This window comes from Fundulus heteroclitus, chromosome 20 (genome assembly GCF_011125445.2).
Source record: "Fundulus heteroclitus isolate FHET01 chromosome 20, MU-UCD_Fhet_4.1, whole genome shotgun sequence".
Lineage (NCBI taxonomy): Eukaryota > Metazoa > Chordata > Actinopteri > Cyprinodontiformes > Fundulidae > Fundulus > Fundulus heteroclitus.
Window position 1 is genome coordinate 28,197,712 of NC_046380.1, and position 19,439 is coordinate 28,217,150.

At 41.8% G+C, this 19,439-nt stretch overlaps 1 protein-coding gene across 2 annotated transcripts; it reads right to left on the bottom strand.

Moving 5' to 3' along the window:
* Nucleotides 1-1,854: 1,854 nt before the first annotated feature.
* On the bottom strand, nt 1,855-3,994 carry myog (myogenin). 2 transcript variants are annotated; one of them, XM_012874873.3, is made up of 3 exons: nt 3,261-3,994; nt 2,795-2,894; nt 1,855-2,690 (listed from the first exon to the last, which is right to left on the bottom strand). In XM_012874873.3, exons 1-3 carry the CDS (start codon nt 3,792-3,794, stop codon nt 2,572-2,574), a joined length of 753 nt encoding a protein of 250 aa, XP_012730327.2. In that variant the 5' UTR covers nt 3,795-3,994; the 3' UTR covers nt 1,855-2,571. The 2 variants fall into 2 exon arrangements, with proteins under 2 accessions (XP_012730327.2, XP_012730328.2); XM_012874874.3 differs by having other exon boundaries at nt 2,801-2,894; nt 3,261-3,888.
* Nucleotides 3,995-19,439: the final 15,445 nt, after the last annotated feature.

Below are 19,439 nucleotides of genomic sequence, written 5' to 3' on the forward strand. Positions count from 1 at the left end.
TTGGCTGCTTCTCTAAATAATTCTCTCTCCTGCTTGACCTTTCTGTCTAGTTGGAAAACCACGTCTTGCTATGTGTGCAGTTGGGCCATAGCCTTTCTAATTTTCTGATGACGGTGTGAACAGTGAGAAGTCCAAACCTTGTGATATTCTTTTACAACCTAACTCTGCTTTGCACTTCCTCACAACTTCATCTCTGACCTGTCTGCTGCGTTCCTTGGTCTTCGCGATGCTGTTTGTTCATTAATGTTGTCTAACAAACCTCAGAGGCCTTCACAGACCAGCTGGACATATTGAAATTAGACGGACCCTAAAAGGCAAATGGTCGCACAGATAGGTGACAGATATACCTGATGTCCGTACACGTTGAGTATCGTAACCAAAGTCAGATTCCTCCATTGTGCCACGCAGTAGTGCCCCGTAAAGCTGATTCTCATTCTGAGTGAAGGGAGCTATAAGTCAAAGCGCACGCCACACTTTTAAGACTTGTATTCTGGTACACAGTACTCCTGACCAATCCAAATAAAACGTGTTTTGGGTTGTAATGTGAGAAAATGTTAAAAGTTTAAGGGGTGTGAATACCATTGTAAGGCAGTGTAACTCACAGACATGTTTGATCCTCCTTCATCACCTCACATTCAGTTTTTATGAAGATATGCCAGTGGGATGTCTATACACCCGGATGACCAACTTCTCCAATGAGAACACAGCATCTGAACTTGTGAACTGCTGAATGGCTGTACAATCTTTTTTTTATTATTATTATTAATAATATTGTTATTTATTTTACAGATTTTTCCAAGGTGTCTAAAAGGTGTAATGTGCTATGTGGCAGCTATGAGTACTGTGTCTTTATTCCAGGTGTGAAACAATGCTGACAAATCAAGATTTTATTATTTGGCCATCTGAAAAAAATGTACTGTATTTATGACACTATATAGAAATAAGTAAAGCTGTTTTTTAAAGAACTTGGACTCTGTGTTCCTTTCTGAAGTTCTCAGTACTTTAATATGGAATGCCAAAGGGCTAAAAATGTATTTAACAAATAAAATATTGTGAAGTAATTATTTACTTGAATAAATAAGGGAAATATACAAAGTGACAATGAAATTGTGAAAAAACAGAATACTGAAACAAGAATCACCTCATTATTGAATATTTTTCATTCCTCTTTAAAAACATGTATAATAATGCAAAATTTATTTCACAGAAATTTTTTTCACAATAATACAAATTATAGTTGAGGCAGTTACATTTAATTCTATCAGTTTTTATTTCAAAATGTATTTTTTTAAGTTATTTCAAAAGCGTGTTTTCCCAACTGCCTATTTATTTCATAATAACACTTTTCAGCAGAAGTGAAGAGAAACAGGGCGGGGCAAGCGGTATGATTGGCTGCTTCTTTACCCAGACAAAAGCAATCCAACACAGAGTCCCATGTAAACTGTCCAATAAGCAGCCAGAAAAAACGAATCGCTTTTTAAGGATCATCAATGGGGGTGCAGGTCCAACCCACTGACCCTGATTGGCAGGTGAAATGCTTCTGCCGAAAAATGTCATTATGAAATAAAAACTGCTGGAATTAAATAATGATGCCTCAATTATAATTTCTATTATTGTGGAAAATGTTTATGTGAATTTTTTAATATATTATCATGCATATTCTAAAGAAGATTGAAGAACTATTTCATAATAATGATGCAACAATTTTATATACATTCAGTTATTTTAAAATGTCAATGTCACTTTGTATATTTATCTGTTATTGATTCAAGGAAATAATTATTTCATTATGTTTATTTATGTGTTTAATTTGGAGCACTTTGGTGTTCCATACCTTAAAACCACGAGACAGCATATTGAAAATCGTCTTTATTCCAAGAATTAAAACAGAACAATATCACTTTTCACAACATCTACAAATACACAACAATCTTAGTTATAAAAGTCAAAAAATAAGTTAGCAAAGATAAAAAATAAAATGGCAAAACCACTCTGTAAAAAAAGGGAACGTATTTACAACGAAAGCATTCATAACCTGTTTAAATTAAGCAGATCTTGGTCAAAACTGCCACGGTACACATTGGCCCCACAAATAAACTTATGGTATTTTTAAGCATTTAACTCACACGAAAAGAATCAAAAATCAGGAGGAAAAACTTAAATTAAGTTAGAACAATACAATTCATCTGTGAGTCTGGAGGAAGGTTTAACAGATATTCAATCAGGATTTTTTTTTTTGGGTTCATGCAACAAAATCTATGAATCTCAAGTTAGACTGAACATCTGTCGCTCTGACAAAACAGGACTGGACCACATGATAAGGCAAGTAATACAGGGAATAAGGCCTCATTGTGAAAGGAGGAATTCAGTTTAGCCAGTAGACTCTTGAATCAGCAGAGTTGCAAATCTTAATTAATCATAAATTTTGATAGTGTGCACAAGACTCAACACTCAAATCAGTAGATTCACTAAAAATGTCAACAGCATCACCAATTATCACTTTTTATTATTACTATTATTATTTATGGATCTCTGGGTATTTTCATCTGTGATCCTGCTGTTTTGAGGGGTCTATTTGGGAATGTCTACAGGAAAGGCCACGGCTCCGTCAGAAGCAGAGATGCTGTCCACAATGGAAGTTAAGGCCTGCATGTTCCCCTGCTCAGGAGATTCAGCGACACTCAGCAGGTCTGCAGGGAAAGACCGAGAGAACGACCAAATGACACGGTCAGTACTGTTGGCAAAGCACAAATCTGTTTGCATCCAGTGAGGAGGAGTTTTGAGCTGGGCTCACCCTCACCGCTGTAGCTCGGCGGACATTGCTCCGGGGTGCTGCTCCACTCGGGGCTGCTGCAGCACGTGCTGCCCGAACTGGGCTCGCTGGACGACGACACCTGTTAGCACAAAGACACACATATGCAGAAGCTGCTGTCAGTCACATATGCAAAATTGCACAAAAAAAACAGCCTACGGCCCAGTGCAACAGTTTTCTGGGTTTCTTGCACACTTAACACCTTGAAAAGTGTATATTCAGGAACTAAACCATACACCTGTTTTTTTTATATTTTTCATTTAGAAAAAAAACATAAACCTAAATAATTATCTCAACAAGAACATCTATTATTTATTTATTCTCAGTTCCCAACAACTCCTCGGCTTGTTTTAATCTAGAGCTTGCTCCGTTTTTTTTTTTTTTCTGTTGCTTTGGATCTGCCTGTCACCTCGGCTCTTCTTCTTCATCCCGCTCCCGTTGTACTCACTCTGGGCTGGTTCGGGGCGGGTCGATAGTGGAGTCCCTGCTGTCCCGTCTCGCTGTCCTGCTGGTTGAGAGAGGACACCAGAGCTTGTAGCCTCTCGATGTACTGGATGGCACTCCGCAGGATCTCGACCTTGGGCAGCCTCTGGTTGGGGTTCATCAAGGTGCTCCTCTTCAGGGCGTCGAAGGCCTCGTTCACCTTCTTCAAGCGTCTCTTCTCCCTCAGCGTTGCCGCTCGCCGCCGATCCATGGTCACGGTCTTCCTTTTGCACAGCTTACAGGCCCAGGGCAAGCACTGACCGGGGCAGTGGGGTTCAGAATGAGGTGAGAGGCTGGAGGGTGACGTTTTATCCTCGGTGCTTGCCACCCCGACGCTGGCACCTCCGGCAAGACTCCCGCACAAGCCCATCATGGAGTTTCTGTCTTGGTAACCAGCTTGGTCGTACGTCCCAGGCAGGCGAGAGGGAAAGTAGCTGTCCCCTCCTTCATAGAAGCGCTGGTCGGGAAAGAAGTAAGGGTTGGTCTCAAAGAGCTCCATGTTGGCCCGTGTTGTGCTCTGGACGTGAAGGGGCACTGATCCCGTCTTCGCTTGTGGCTGCTCCTTGGCGAGCGCTCTTCGATCCTGCCTCTGGGACGTGTGCTGGACTGTACGCGTGCGAGCGCCTGCCTGTCTTCCTCTTGGCCCGGGGTTTGCGATGAGTGGAAGACGTGTGGTGAACAACTGGTGTGGAGCAACTGTAGGCTGGCATTTAAACCCCTCTGCCTTCTGCAGGATCACAGGGTTAAATTTAGCACGAGCCCCCAGAAACCTGACACGATGGTTAGCTGTTGCTGCACATCTACACTTCACATCTCTGTTGGGCCCGTGCTCTCTAGGGCTTTAGGGCCCATTCATGTGTTTCGGTGCGCGGGTTTGAGCACACGCTCGCTTGTGTGTCAAGAAGCGACGGTACGATCGGGTTGCTGTGGAAATGGAAAAGATAACCTCAGATCAAAGACGTCGGTCTTAATAAGCTAATCCCAGACTCGCGTTCTCCTCCATGACGCGCTGCAGAAGAGGTTTAGCCGCGGGGGCAGGGGTGGCGGTGTGGTCGGAAGAGTCTTGAGCCAGCTGTCACCTCGACCAGGATCGAATAATATGTGGTGACGAGAAGATGTTTGTGACCGGAGATTGTTGTTTAGTCAAAACTAGGTCACGGAGGCAAAGTCAGGTTCATAGTGATCAGCTGGGTGAGTGTGTAAACGTGGCCACGGCAAAGGGAGAGAGCCTTTAAGATGAGGTTCATGAAAAGGTTGTAAACAGTTAACATCTTACCTGCACAAAACAACTCTTTTGGCCTCTTCCTTTTGTATAAATCCAGATTAGTTCCCTTATATTGGAAATGTTTGACCAATCTGTATAATCTGACCCAATCTGTATAGTATGATTGAATTTGACTTTGTAAAGTGCCTTGAGATGACATGTTTCATGAATTGGTGCTATATAAATAAAATTGAATTGAAAATTGAATAGTTGAATAGTTCAGGGCTGAAGAGAACAGTTAAGTGTGACAAAAGCACACATCTAGGGTATAAAGTCAGTGTATGGAAACGTTGCTTTACGAACGTTGTCACCTTTGCATTGGGAAGTAATGTACACACAAACTGGTGATTATTTGCATAGGCAAGGGAAATTGGTGGATTTCCAATTACCAGTGATCTTCCTGTGAGAAACGCCCCGAGAACGAAAATATTTCCATTCAGAGAAATGATTTGAATTAAAGATAAAGTGGTGTGAAAGGCAAACAAACAAAGCTTTTTATTAGCTATTACAGTGTTTTACTTTTTAATTCTGTAGTTTCCCTGATGTCAAATGCTTTACATGCATTGTTTCCAATATTTGTTTCCCACAGAAGGCTCACTGGCAGCGCACTGCTTAAAGTCCCAAATAATAATTATGAATCAAGAATCCTTTATTGTCACCATGTATTACCACAGTGAAATTACCTTTGAAGCAAACACCGGCTTAGGATACATACAAATAACATGATGCACAGACACATCAGTTTTGTTTTTGTTTGGGGTTTTTTTTTGGGGGGGGGTGGGGGGGGGTTCTCCAGACATTAGCACATGAGAGTTCGTATCAGAGTTCGAGAGCTCTGATATCATTCCCTTTGCAATTGATATGAGCCATGTTACATAGATCAGTCCCTCCTTCATGAATCTCAAGTAATGAGGTAATTTTTGTGCAGTGAGGCTTCATTTACAGAAATGTGCAATTTAATATTCCTGAGAATAAGAGAGTCCAAACATGCAATGAAAGTAGTGTGATTGTAACACAATCGACCTCAAACTTCTCAGCAGGGGACAATAGCCTTCACAGCTCTTGGAAAGAAGCTGTTTCTGAGTTTATTAGTTCTGGATTTGATGCTTCTGAAGCGTTACCTGATGGGAGATGAGAAAACAGCGGATTGTCTGGGTGGGTGGAATCAGTGGAGATGCATCTGGCCCTTCTCTGGACTTGTTCTGCATAAACTGAGTCCAAATCCTGTGGACATCCCACAATCCCCTGCGTTGTTCTCACCACCTGTGCTAAATCCTTCCTCTCCTCCACTGTGCAGCTCCCATTCCACACTTTCTATGGTAGCTTTATAGAAGTTTTTTAGCAGTTTGGTGGAAAGTCCCGGCCTTTTCAGTTTCCTGAGAAAGAACAGTCTTTGTTGGGCATTCTCCACCAGGTTCACAGTCCAGGAAAGGTCTGAGGAGATGTGAATGCCCAGGAACCTAAGTTTCTTCACAGTGGTGAAGTATGTTCGCAAACTTCACCACTGTGTTTGTGGGGTGGACAGCAGAACAGTCCTAAGTGAAATGGGTGAAGAGGACTGGGCTAAGGACACATCCCTGCGGCGTTCCTGTGTTTAGGATCAGTGCATCAGATGTGCTTATGCCCTCTTCTCACCACCTGGGGTCTCTTGGTGAGGAAGTCACTGAACCAGAAGCAGAGAGGTGTGGATAATCCCATGTTTTGGAGCTTCAGAGCCAGCATGTCTGGTAGCACGGCGTTGAAGGCTGAGCTGAAGTCCATGAAGAGCATCCTTACATAGATGTTGGGATGCTGCAGATGAGTCAGAGCTGAGTGCAGTGCTAACGAGACAGCGTCCTCTATGGAGCGATTCTGCCTGTAGGCAAACTGCAGGCTGTCCAGGCCAGCAGGGATGGCGTCCTTGATGTACTGTAGCAGGATCCTCTCAAAGCACTTCAGGATGATGGGTGTCAAAGCAACAGGACCATAATCATTGAGGCAGGTGATGGTGGGGTTTTTTTTGGGGGGGGGACTGGCACGGTAACGAATGATTGCAAGCTGGCAGGAACCATTGAGAGCTGCAGGGAGAGGTTCAAGATGTCCAGAAATACTCCTGCTAGCTGGTCCGCACAAGATTTAAGCGTCCAACCTGGCACCACGTCTGGACTTACAGCCTTGTTGGTGTTGACCTTCTTCAAGGAGGAGGTTCCGTGGTGGAGCTGCAGGACAAGAGGCTGATGGCAGAATCATCAGACTCTGTGTAAATCACCGTCTGATAGTTGTGACAGTTTAATGTGTTGTAAAAACCAAAAATGTTATTAGGGTTTTGTTGAACACTATTTTATTTATTTTTATCTGACCTTATTTTTCTAGTCGTTAGTCGCTTCAACTGGAATTACATGTGGTGTTCTGTACTAATCTTAATCTTTAGAATCTGTGTGAACATCCACCTAATCTGAATATGTCTTTAAAAGGATAAAAAAAATAGCCATCCCATAAACCACCATGTCACCTAGAGAGTTAAGCATGAGATAATGACCAGTTGTAATGTTTGAACAAGGCCTGATGTAAACCATTCAGATATTTTGGCCCCGCAGGCTGAAGCTAACGGGTAGTTTGAGAGGGGCAAAGGCAGACTTCGGACATCTTAAAACAAAAAGGTCATGCTGGTTTAAGAGACTGTCATCTTATAAAGCTTACAGTTGTCTTCCTCCTTGCATTGGGTGGTTATGTACAGAGAAAGCAATGATTGTTTGCAGAGATAATGGAGGTTGGAAGTGGTGCAACTCCACTGATCGCCATTTGTGTGTTTGGAGTGAAACATGTATAAAGAAATCTGGTTAGAGTAACTGTTTGAAAGTAAAACTGTGTCAGAATAAAGCAATAATATAATAGTTGTTTAAGTGAGCGTGGTTTTATCGGTAGTTAGTCTAACTGGAACTAATTTACATCTTCTGTTGTCAGTGTTAATTGCTGCCTCCTGTCTCAATTTTCCAAAAATCTGCTTCTGTGTAAGCAACCTTTGCATTACGAACATGATAAATGTTTGAAGGTTTTTAAAACAGCACTTGGATAAACTACTCTGACATCATCGAGATTAGTATTTTAAGATGGTAGAGTTTCAATTTGGCCCCTCTTGTGTGAGCCATTCGTTTTCGAGCTCAGGGTTTTGAGAGCTGTACTGCAGGTAAGATACAAGCTGCTTCCAGCCTTTGAGCAGCACCTCACTTCAAAGATCCTGAACTATACCTTTGAAGCTTATTCCATTGTTGCCGGGTTTTTACGTTCACTTGTATTCCTGACAAGATGACTGCGCAGCGTGACGCAAGTGGGACTTCTGAGCTCTGTACATGACAGGTCTGGGCAGGCATGAACAGCGCAGTGAGATTAGCACCAAGATGACTCTGGCTCCTTTTGCTCTTTGAAATCAAGGGGCAATATTGAGACCACCGTGCAGGGAGAAACGGCTTTGGCCGTCCTGACCCCTTCCAGTCAGTCGTAGTTTTAGCTTCGCCAGGGGGGTGTTAATCCACCCAGGACGCGTCTCACCCTCATAGCTCAGCAGCTAATTTTGACTGGCTTCCGCTAGCAAGGAAGCATGGCCAAAACACACACTTCCATCAGCGGAGAAGCAGCAGGGAATGACAAGGGGACTTTTAAGATGTGCTACATCCCTGCGTATCCTGTTTCGCTATCAGAGATTTATCACTGTAACACTTATAGTTAACAGGAAACTGAACAGTGGCGTATTGACTGTTGGATTTATCACAGGGTTATTGAGTCAATTTCTCTCCTTTCTCTAAAACTTGATAGTATTTTATTCTTCTTTTTTTTTTTTTTTGTTCAAATGGCACAACAGTTGTGCATGAATCTAAAGTTTCTGACACTGCAATATCATGAATGATGCATTTTTACCTAAGAATCAACAGTACACCAAATATGAGAATACATTTTCAAAATAGAGGCAAATGAGATTTATGCAAACATTTACAAAACAATTAGTTGTAGAAAATGTTTTAAAAAGTGCCTTTTTTTAATTTGAAAAAGAAAATCCAGCATCTGTTCCGTTTCTTTCCAAAGTTATATTTATTTATTTCCTCTGTAGGTTTACCACTCTGCTCTGTCAGAGAGGCACACAAACTGCAAACGTCTTAAACTGCAACACTATTAAAAACAATAAGTTATTATTATTATTATTATTAGATCTAACAATAAAGGAAAATAATGTATCGCTAATCAAAGGACAGGAGTGATAAGTACCTACAAACTGAAAGTGAATTTACAATCACTGATTCCTCTAACAAACATCTCTTTGGAGTGTGAGAGAAAACCGGAATAAATGCATGTATGTGCAAGAAGGACATGGAAACCTCTCAAAGAAATCTGCACAGCTGAGAGGCTGTGCTTCATAGCACCCCATTACCATCCCACGTAAAATTAAAAACTGATTTTGACAATGCCAGACTTTGTATCTTCCTGATTCAAAACTAGACAGACCATCCAGCAGTTTTTGAAATTACATCTTGAGCACATATGTATGTACGCTTATTTCTAGCAAGTGAATGCCAAAGTCCATTCCTCAGATTTCAAGACAGGGTTGCAGTCGCTAGTATGACCTCCCTGCAGTCCAAACCTAGAAAACATCCAACGCATTATGTAACGACAAATAGGACAAATGAGCCTCTGACCTCTTGAGCAGCTGGAATCCTATATCAGGCGAGAATGGGGACGCTTTCAAAACCGCTACAACGGTCTCACAGGTTTCCAAACAAAGTGCTGCTAAAAGTTAGGGTGAGATAAGAAAGTGTCATGCCATAGTTAATAGTTTTTTTTTTTAATCTAAAATTTCAGCTTTTTAATATGTATTACAATTATAAACTTTGTTCTGTCTGGGAAAAACTGAAGTTTGAACAAAAAGGTATATTTCTTAAACATTGTTGCAGGCCACATTATTACAAAACACATTAACGACGACTGTTATATATTTATTATATATTTATTATATATAGATCAGTCACCATGGGCGGTCCTAGACAGGGGCCAACAGGGGCCTGTGCCCCTGCAGAATTAGTCCTGGCTCCTGTTTTGGCCTCTGTACTGAAGACACGATACCAAATCCATTTCTTATGGTATGAACTAACCGTAACAAATGGTTCCCATCAACCAATTTAATTTACAGTTTCACTTTAACAATCACTTAAAAATTAGGGTGTTGCACTTTTAGCTTTAGCTGTATTGAGATAGGATCACAGTTTTCATCCACGAGATCAACCTGCAGCTCCTGAGCCGCAAGTGGCCCAGGCTCACATAAGTGATAAAATATTGCCATCTTTTTTATATTATTATTCTTTTCTTCTTTGCCCCATGAAAAGACACTGGCCCCCCCTGCCCCACCCCCCCCCCCCCCATCCTCTGTAAATTTGGTCTAGAACTGCCAACGTCAATCACAGTAAGGACATTTCCCCTTCTTGATCCATTCCTGTATATTCTCGATCTAGCAAATGTTAAGGCAAAATACAACAAGCAAAAGTATTTCAGCGGTTGAAACGACAAATGCATTGTTTCAGCTCAGGCGGGGGTATAACTCGAGCTGGCAGGATGTTCGGTGTGTACAGTGGAGGTTTTGGGTTCAGGGTTGAAGCAGAGAGCGTGCAGCTGGAGCTTGGCAGAGGCCTGCCGTTGGCTGTCAGGTTAGTCTGTGATGGATCTTCACTGATGGTGGAGGGAGCACAAAGACGCCTGTGTTGGACTCAGGGGGGAAGAAGGGAGGGGGTCCGCAGTGTGTCAGAGTCACTCATAAACCCTCTGTCACCCATTGTCAGCAAAACTTTAAAACACGTGTGTGTGTGTGCTTGTGTGTGTGTGTGTGTTCGTGTGTGTGTGTGTGTGTGTGTGTGTGTGTGTTGGAGCGTCGGACACAGAAACAATTCCCCGCTGAGCATAAACTGAGTCCTTAAAATGCTGCTCAGAAAAGAAAACTGACTAAGATCGCTCACTGAATGAATACAGCTCCCCCCCATATTTGTTACGCACCTGGTAAAGATGTGTAAAAAGTCGTGAACAAAGTTTATTTTCATTACAGTGTTTCAATAAATAATTGGAAAAGTGGGAGATTTTTTACCTCTCTTACCAACTTCCACTGAGGTAGTAGAATAAACATAACCCCTCATCCAGCCTCGCATCCCTTGCCTACGGTTGATTAGAAATGTTTAACCATTGTTCTGATCACAGATTTTGTCGGCAGATCTTTGTCTTTATTCAGCCGATTTTCTAAATGGTGCTATATTTAAAATACTGAAACACAATTTACTCCAAACAAGGGTGACGCAGGTCTGGCTTTTGATCATTCTTAACAACTTTGAAGCATGTTAAAATAATAGAAATTAAAAAAAAAATGTTTCATTTAGCATTGTGAGTCAGACACCCACGTCAGCATCATTAACCAGCATGCCACAACATTTTTTTGTTGTTCTTGTTTTTGCCCTTTGCAACACAAGATGTGCAAATTTCCCATTTCCAAGACATGCATATAAGCAAAAGAAAACTGCTAACTATTTCCCCTATAGTGTTCTAGGCCTTCCTCAGCCTGTGACACCCTGGGCAGTGAGCCGAGCAGATTCAGCTTTCATTTTGTTTCCTAATACAGTAATGCGCAAAAGATGTTTAGCACCTCCATATTACAAAGGCATCAAAAGTCGATTTATGGAGATGCCTTTTCACCTTTTTCACTTTTTAATCTAAATTTTTATAATGTTCACACAAGATGGTGTTATTTTCATTATCTCTATAACTCAAATGGTTCCCTTTGGAGGACTGTGAGCTCTTTTCTTAAAGCCATTGCCCAATTAATAACGATAAACGTATATCTGGCTTACGTGAATGGCATCTTCACTTCTCTTCCCCTATTTGAAGAGTTGCGAGTAGAACTTGACCCCTGTGTCTTATCATATACGTTTATAAAAACTAGATTAAGAACTGGGATATTAGTGAATTGAATAATTTAATCATTTTTTTTCTTCTTATCAAATAAATGGATAAATAATTTAAAAACACATTTTCACATATATTTACCTTTATATCTGTATTTAGGGGCTCTGTATAATGTACTCTTTGATGTTGACATGCAACAGACTGAATAAACACCAACATAATAGTTGCCACCAGAGTGGTGCTAACTATTATGTTTTTCCATACTATGACTAACTGTACAGAAATATTTGTTGAATTTGAAATTGTTGAGCTCATTATTAAAAACCTCAAATGTTTACAAGGGTGTGTTGACATGACTGTGTGCGTCTGCAGGGATTGCCCCGTCACTGGCAACACTGTCCCACTTCTCCATGACAAGCAGCGACACATTGTGGGACAGCTGAGGACGGTGGGGTGGGGTGGGAGGTGGGCGGGGGGGATGTTTGGAGCGGTCCTCCTCACCCCGGGTTAGCCTCAAGATCATCGCTGACCCGGAGAACCGTCATTCGAGTGCTGTCGGAAAATCTCGGATATGAAAGTGGAGAGTAAGACAACAACAGAGAAAGAGCGTTAATCAAAGGTGGATGAAGCAGGACGTCCGTCCAGAAGGGATCAGATACCAGCGACAGAACAAGGGAACAGAGAGTTTTAATCTCCTTTTAGCTGCAAAGAAGTTTCATTTGAAGGGTCTCAGAATATAACAGATTTTCACACTGACTCTGTTGGTGTTTTAAGTTTATTTGCCTATGTTTCACGTCAGCTTGTGGGTGTTTTAAAATGACATTTCTCCAAAACATCTGACATCTGACTCCTTGTAACGGGTTACAAGGAGTTTTAAGGGCTACTAGAAGAAGTAGCCTATAAAAGTTTAGCAACTCGTGTTTAATAGGTTGTTGTTCACAAGTCATGGTGAGTTGGAGTCAGAGATGGATAGACAGATTGGGGCCTCAGCAGTAATGCAGGTGCTTCTCCGGTCCAAGGGGACACCCTACACTGGTCGCCAGTCCATCATAGGGAAGGATTAATGCATGGAAAATGTAACTTTAGGAGAGGCCATCAACACTTAACCTATCTTGATATGAATGATTTCCTCCATAGCATACCTTTATCCCTTTGGATTTCTGAGTGGTATGTGGATGTATGATTTGAATAACGGACCATTGGGATCAATCACTGAACATCAACACAAATGAAGATCTGATGGGGATTGGAGGAACTTAGTTTAACGTTTCTGCAGAAGCAAATCAACTTCTAGAACTAATGTTTACATGTAACTGAAGGCTTTCTAGTCATCGTCTCACTGCTTTTCCATTCATTTGTTCAGCATTTGCTTAAATCATTGCGAACCACTGTGAAACATAGAGTAACCTTTACCCATCGACATTAGGCATTGGCTGGGATTAACAGTTTCACATTACAATTAGAACATAAAATTCAGCATATAAAAAAGTCCTTTCGTTTAAATCTGTCCTACTGCTGGTTTAACAGTTTTTCACAATCAGCCCAGGCATGCCAGCAAATCATGGTTTGCTGAAGATGCAAAAGCTTTGGGACCTACAGCCCATTAACGTGAGACCGGTTCTTCCTATCCGATCTAATCTGGGGCAGTTTTGAGATTGGTCTTCATTTGCCTGACATGTTTACTTTGAAAGACAACACAGTAAATGCAACCACTTCAAAAATTGAGGTTAATTAACGCCAATTCTGAATGAAGTCTTATATTTCTCCAACAATAAAAAAAGAGGCTGGGAGTCAGTAAATCTAACAAGCTCAGATTTGCTCAGCTGTGTCAGGAATAGGGAGACAAAAAGAAAAATGGAAAATACGGTACTGAACAAAACGCACCAGGTGTCATATCTGAGCCGAGACTACACAGATCGCATCTCTGCTGCTTGGGGAAAACATTATTCTTGCTTGAATACTGGTTTCATGCAGCAATTTTAGAGGTTGTGGTCACCATAGTGACAGCAACAGATGCCGTGGTCTGTCGCCTCGGAGACCAATTCCCTGCCGTCGCCATGATAACACAACATCCTCATTGAACCTTAGAAATCTTTTCACACTGTTAGCGCTGGACGATATAGAAAAAAAAAGCATGTCAATAAACTAGAAATCATATTGATCGATATCGATAGTTATCAGCAAATTCTAAACATATATTTGTGCAGCCCTGGACATTTTATGCTGTTGCTTAGCGACCTATTATTAGATAAAGAAACATAAACATTGACTACAAACCGCAACCCTTTATTCAACCAACTTTTTACCAAAACTGCAAGTTTTTAAAAAAGAAAAAAGAAAGTGTGCTCTCTGAAGTCTTTGAAGGGGGCGGAGCTTGGTAACGCAGCGTTCCAGGTTCTGCGTTTGTGATTGGTTGGGAGGATGTAATGACTGTGGTATTAACCTACACGATAGGCTAGAATGCAAAAGGAATGAAAACTGTTTTTCTATTGAACGATTTTTTTCTATCGGCGATATACGTCTATTGATCGATATATATATTGTTATTGAATTATCGTCCAGCCCTACCCACTGTTAACGTTGAAGTGGTTTCACAACTTTGACAATGAAAAATGGCAAGGCACTGGCAGTGAGTACATCAGCTTAATGAAAGTGAATTATCTGGTTAAAAAAAATGAATGAATCAGTCCTACAATAAGGCACTGCGGCGTTTCTGTTGAGTAATAAACCTTACATAAACTGCAGTGCCGGACCACTTGACCGACGTCTGGCGGCAATATGACACTACTACTGCCCGCCTGATCGTCAGCAGAATACTCCCATTCATTACGGTTCAGAAAGATGTGCCGCACCTGTGTTTTCAGGGGGCTCTGGAGGCCTGGAGAAAGCTCTCTAAAGTTCAGGAGTTGCATGAGGAGGAGGAGGAGGAGGAGGGGGGACAGTAGTTCTACAGGACCAGCAACGCTGCAGCTCACTGGGGCTTTTATCGCAGAGTAATCCCCTACAACAAACAGAATGGCCGGCATGTGCATATGCAGCTGTCGCAGTCTTAGTGCAAGTGGTGTCATGTTAAATCACAGGAATGGACTGAGCCCCTGAGCCATCCGCTGCCCTTCCCTTCCCTGGCATCTCTCTCACCCAGAGGATCCAGTACAGACAAACACTACACATACAGGCCCCTACCCATGTACATTACCCGCTTCCCACTAACACGGTCTACAGCTCACTGTACGTCTTCCTGTGGGTTCTATTTCAGACATAATTTAAAGGGAACACATCCTGCTTTTGAATCCTTCCTTTTCACGTTAAAATCATTCAGTAGTGGTCTATGTAAAGTGGAACTACAATCCTTTGGTCTCAATACCTCGATTATTTACCCATTTGTACCCCTGTTCTGAGCTTCGTCTGAGAGCAACTCGTTTTGGTGCTGTCTCTTTAAATCCAAAGGAGACACTTCACGCCCAACCCTGTTCCAGGTCGCAGAGCGCTCCACTCCGTTCGGACATTTTTGGAGTATGCTGAGGAGCAGTGTAATGAACAACCAATGATTTATCCACTTGTGGCTTCAGCATCTTTCAGCTCGGACAACAAAATCGCTCAGGTAAATCAAAATGGCGGATTCAAAAGACTGATAAGCTGAAAGTCCACAACTTAGCTTAGCAGCTCTGTAACAAATACTGTAATGTAAGTTTTTAAAAAACATTACGGAAAACATGGAGAAAACTGAAAGGCTTGGAAAAACATGACCCAAAAAGAATAGAAAGATATCTGCGCAGCTCCTGGAGACACTACATACACATTCCTAAAGACACCATGAACACAACAAAATGTATTTAAGGGCTAAACTTTTGCATAATATGTCCCATTCAAAGTCTCTTACACAAGTTTTTCTAGGTCTTGAACCTTTCATTTGTAGTTCAAAAAGAAACAGCCCAAAATGTCACGGTATTTTTATTAGAATGTGATGGAATAGAACAACACAAAGTGGCACAAAGTTGTGAGAGAAGGACTTTCCATTTTTGTACAGCTGAAAGTCTGAGACGTGTGGCGAAAATAAAACTGAAACCAGTTGCCCTTAGGTGACACCTAATCAGTATATTTAATCCACTTGGGTGTAATTTAATCTCAGTATAATTGTAGCTGCTCTGTGAAGGCCTCAGAGCTTTTTGGAGAACATTGGTGGACAAACATAGTCGGGAGTGAGGTTTTGGAGAGGTTTAAAGCAGGGTCAGGTTATTAAATGACATCCCAGTAATGAGGATTTCAATTCACATTGTTCACTTCATTAAAAAATAGGAACATCTGCAAACGTGCCAAGAGATTTCTCACTACCTACGCTAACAAGCAGGGCAAGGAGAGTGGTAATAAAAGAGTCAGCCATGAGGTGTATGATAACTGTGGAGGAGCTACAGAGATCTGCAGCTCATGTGGGAGAGTCAGTTTTAACGACAACTGCAATCTACAAATCTGGCTTTTACGTGAATGTAGCAAAAAGAAAGTCATTGTTGAAAGAAAACAAAGAGCAAACACATGGTAGAAAATGCTTTGGTCATAGTTCAAACCTACAGGTAAAATGCTAAATGTGGCAGAAAACTCACAATTCACATCACCTTAAGCACAACTACGACTACGCGGCGCCGCCACAGTGGTGGCAGCATCATGCTGAGGGGATATTGGTCCGGGTTGGAGGGAAGATGGAGGGATCTACTGTAAACACAGAGCAATCCTGAAAGAAAGTCTCTTGGAAGAGAGACTTGAGGTTTACCTGAAACCATATAGCTCTGTTAGAATGGCATTGGCGAAGCTCAGCACTCAATCTAATGGAGAATCTCTGGCAAAAGTTGAAAATGTATATATACAGGTGTCCTTAGTCCAGTCTGAATGAGCTTGAGCTGTTCTGCATAGAATGGGCAAAGGTTTCACACTGCAAAAGGGGAACTAAAAGTAGGTAAAATCATCTTGAAATTAGTGTCTTTGTCATTTATTTGAGCTGGTAAATCAGACTATTTGCCAACCAAATAAGTTTTTTGCACTTAAAATAAGAATAATTCATCTCCATCATCTCATTTCAAGTGCAGGATGTCTAATTATCTTTTTTTAAGGGTAGAAATTCTCATTCCATTGGCAAATAGTCCTATTTAGCTGCTCAAATCAAGTCAAAATATACTAGAAACTTTTAGTTCCCTTTTTGCAGTGCAGTCTCTGGACCTGCAAAGCTGGGGGAGCCATAAGAGAAGGACTGCGACTGCAGCAAAGGGTTACCTAACAGAATACCGACTGAGGGCATATACATTCCACTGCTTCTCAAACCCAACCCACACTTTCCAGGTATCTAATCGAGAACCTTGTAAAAGTGCAGCGTTGTCCTTCCACTTCCCAGCTATGCACTACTTTATGTCGGCTTATAACATAAAAATCCCAATAAATGAATCAGCATTGGTGCTTGTAATCTGGCAAAAACATGTAAACGTTCGATGGCGTGGCTGTGAGGAAACTACTACCAGCTTTTCAGTGACAGCTCCATCAGCATGACTTCTATCCAAACGCTTCTCTTCTCTCTCCGTCGCATTTCTCTCATCCTTTCGCCACCTTTTTTTTATCAACACCTACTATCTTTACACCTTCTTCCAAACTGCTGTCTTTGTTTAGCTCGGGCTCCGGTGACCTTCTCCCATGTCAGCGCCTAACAAATATAGAGGCCCGGTTTCTGCAGCGACCAAATAGTCGGACACAACAAGGGGGAATGCGGGCGCCCGCGTGGAAGCTGGGATGGAAAACTGGAGACACACAGACTTGTGGGAAGCAAACAAGGTTTACTGGCATGAGGGGGGGGCACGATGTTGAAAGAGAGACAGGAAGTGAGTATAAATACCTGAACACCGTTTATTAATTAATTACATCCTTGTTTCCAAGGAAAGGAAACTCAAGAGGTGATGCATTGAAACAAAAAGGTGATGTTAACACAGACCAGTTTGTAGAAGGATAAAGAGACGACGCGTTGGGTTATTCTGGGATGCTGAAATGCGGGAACCGTCGCCATGGAAACATGTGGATCCCCACCACCCCCGGCACCACTCCCTGGGCCGTGCCATTCTAGAGCTGCCAAGGTCTGGATGCCATGTCACCAGGGGTGTTACAGCATTCTTCATCTTTTACCCGGTGACGCACCAGATGCCTCGGGCAGAGCGGCGAGCCGTCACTGAACCAGATGCAAGACAAGGCCGCTCCACTCAACACTCAGGGCTGCGACTGCGCACAATATGGCAGGACGCAATCCTACAACGTTATTTGCATTCAAGCATCTTTTGAAAAATCACTGTGACTTTAGGCTCCCCCACAAAATAACGCAAGGCGAGTGTATTTGTAAAGCACAATTCATTAACAAGACAGAGTGCTGCACGTAAAGGAAGCAAAAGAAAAGAAAACGTTACAGAGGAAAGCACATTGCACTGGAATAGTAGCAGATGTAAGACAAGATGAACTGACTAAACTAAAAACCTATTAGCAAATAAGTTTTTAACCTTGATTTAAAGAAACTCAGGGTTTCAGCCCTTTTACGGTCTTCTGAGAGTTTGTTCCTGATAATTGGAACAGAAGTTTGGTTCTGGTTTTGGGTATGCAGAGTAGATTTTTAGACCAATAAACAGTTGAGACCACTCAATGTGCCTTGTAACAGTATTCATACCCCTTGATCTTTTTCACAATTTATCATTTTACAACATTAATGTTCTCTATATGATTGTCTGGACTTTGACTGGGCCATGAATATGCTTTTAAACCGCTCCACTGTTGCTCTGGCTGTGTTTTGGGTTGTTATCCTGCCTGACGGAGAACCTCTGTGCCTGGCTCAAGGGTTTTGCAGCCTCCGACGAGTTTTTGGTCCAGAATTGTCCCCCCTCTGAATTTCCATCCCTGATCAGCATCCGTACAGCCTGATACTGCCACTGCCACGTTTCACCGATGGGATGGTGTTCATGCGGCTCAAGTTTTCTACCACTCAGTGTTTTACATGTAAATAAGTTAAAATTTGTTTTAATCCCTTTGGAACAGAGCCTCTTCATTCACGTCTACTTTGTCCCCTACATGACTTGGGCGAATGTCATTTCATCTGGTTTTCTTATCGCCACTCTTCTATAAAAGTCAGTTTTGTGGGGAGCACAACCACTAGTTTTCCTATCAACGGGTTATTTCACCTGAGCTGTGGCTCTCCCCATCTCCTCCACAGTTACCGTGGACATCATACTGCTTGCCTCTTGGCAAATTAGGTGGACAGCATCGTGTTGCCAGGTTTGCTGTTGTGCCATACTCGTTTGAATTTGCAGATGGTGGTTTGAAAAGTGTTCTGTGAAACCTGGAATATTATTCTCGGGCATAAGTCTGCTTTAAACTTCATCACATTGTTGCTTTTTTTCCTCCAATGTCCTCTAACAAACCTGAAAGGTTTTCACAAACACCTCTAAGGAGATCAATGCACACAAAGGTGAACCCAAACTAGGCAACCTCTGAAGACAACTTATTCAGTTGCACTGGATTCTGAATACAAATAAACCCCATGGGACTTTAAGGTATCAAGAATGTTGACAGACGAGTATCGTTTCCTTCCTCCTTCACCATGTCCTACTTTTGTGTTGGTTTCTCAAATAGAATCCTAATTTTAAAATGGAATGTGAAGAACAAAAATCAACATATATGAATACTTTTGCAACGCCGTATAAAGAAATGTATTAAGACAAATTCCAGTGTCCACACTTTTAAGACTATGTGGGAGCTTTGAAAATAGATTAGGACAAAGCAGTAATTAAATTGAGAGAATTATCAACACATATTTGCCACCACTTGAATATACCGCAAATACTTTTCCAGGTAATGAGAGATTTGGATTCACATCCTTTACAGGACCTATCAAACCGTGAAACTCACTGAAACGTAACCTGGCGACTTCAAAAGCAAGTTACTGTTCAGTTTTGGCGT

Excerpts from the sequence above, each read along its gene's own strand:
- myog (XM_012874873.3), bottom strand. The coding sequence starts at position 3,794 with ATGGAGCTCTTTGAGACCAACCCTTACTTCTTTCCCGACCAGCGCTTC. Across the intron at positions 2,895-3,260 it reads CCGCCCCGAACCAGCCCAGA|GTGTCGTCGTCCAGCGAGCC; the intron begins GTGAGTACAACG and ends TTGTGCTAACAG. Across the intron at positions 2,691-2,794 it reads GCCGAGCTACAGCGGTGAGG|ACCTGCTGAGTGTCGCTGAA; the intron begins GTGAGCCCAGCT and ends CTTTCCCTGCAG.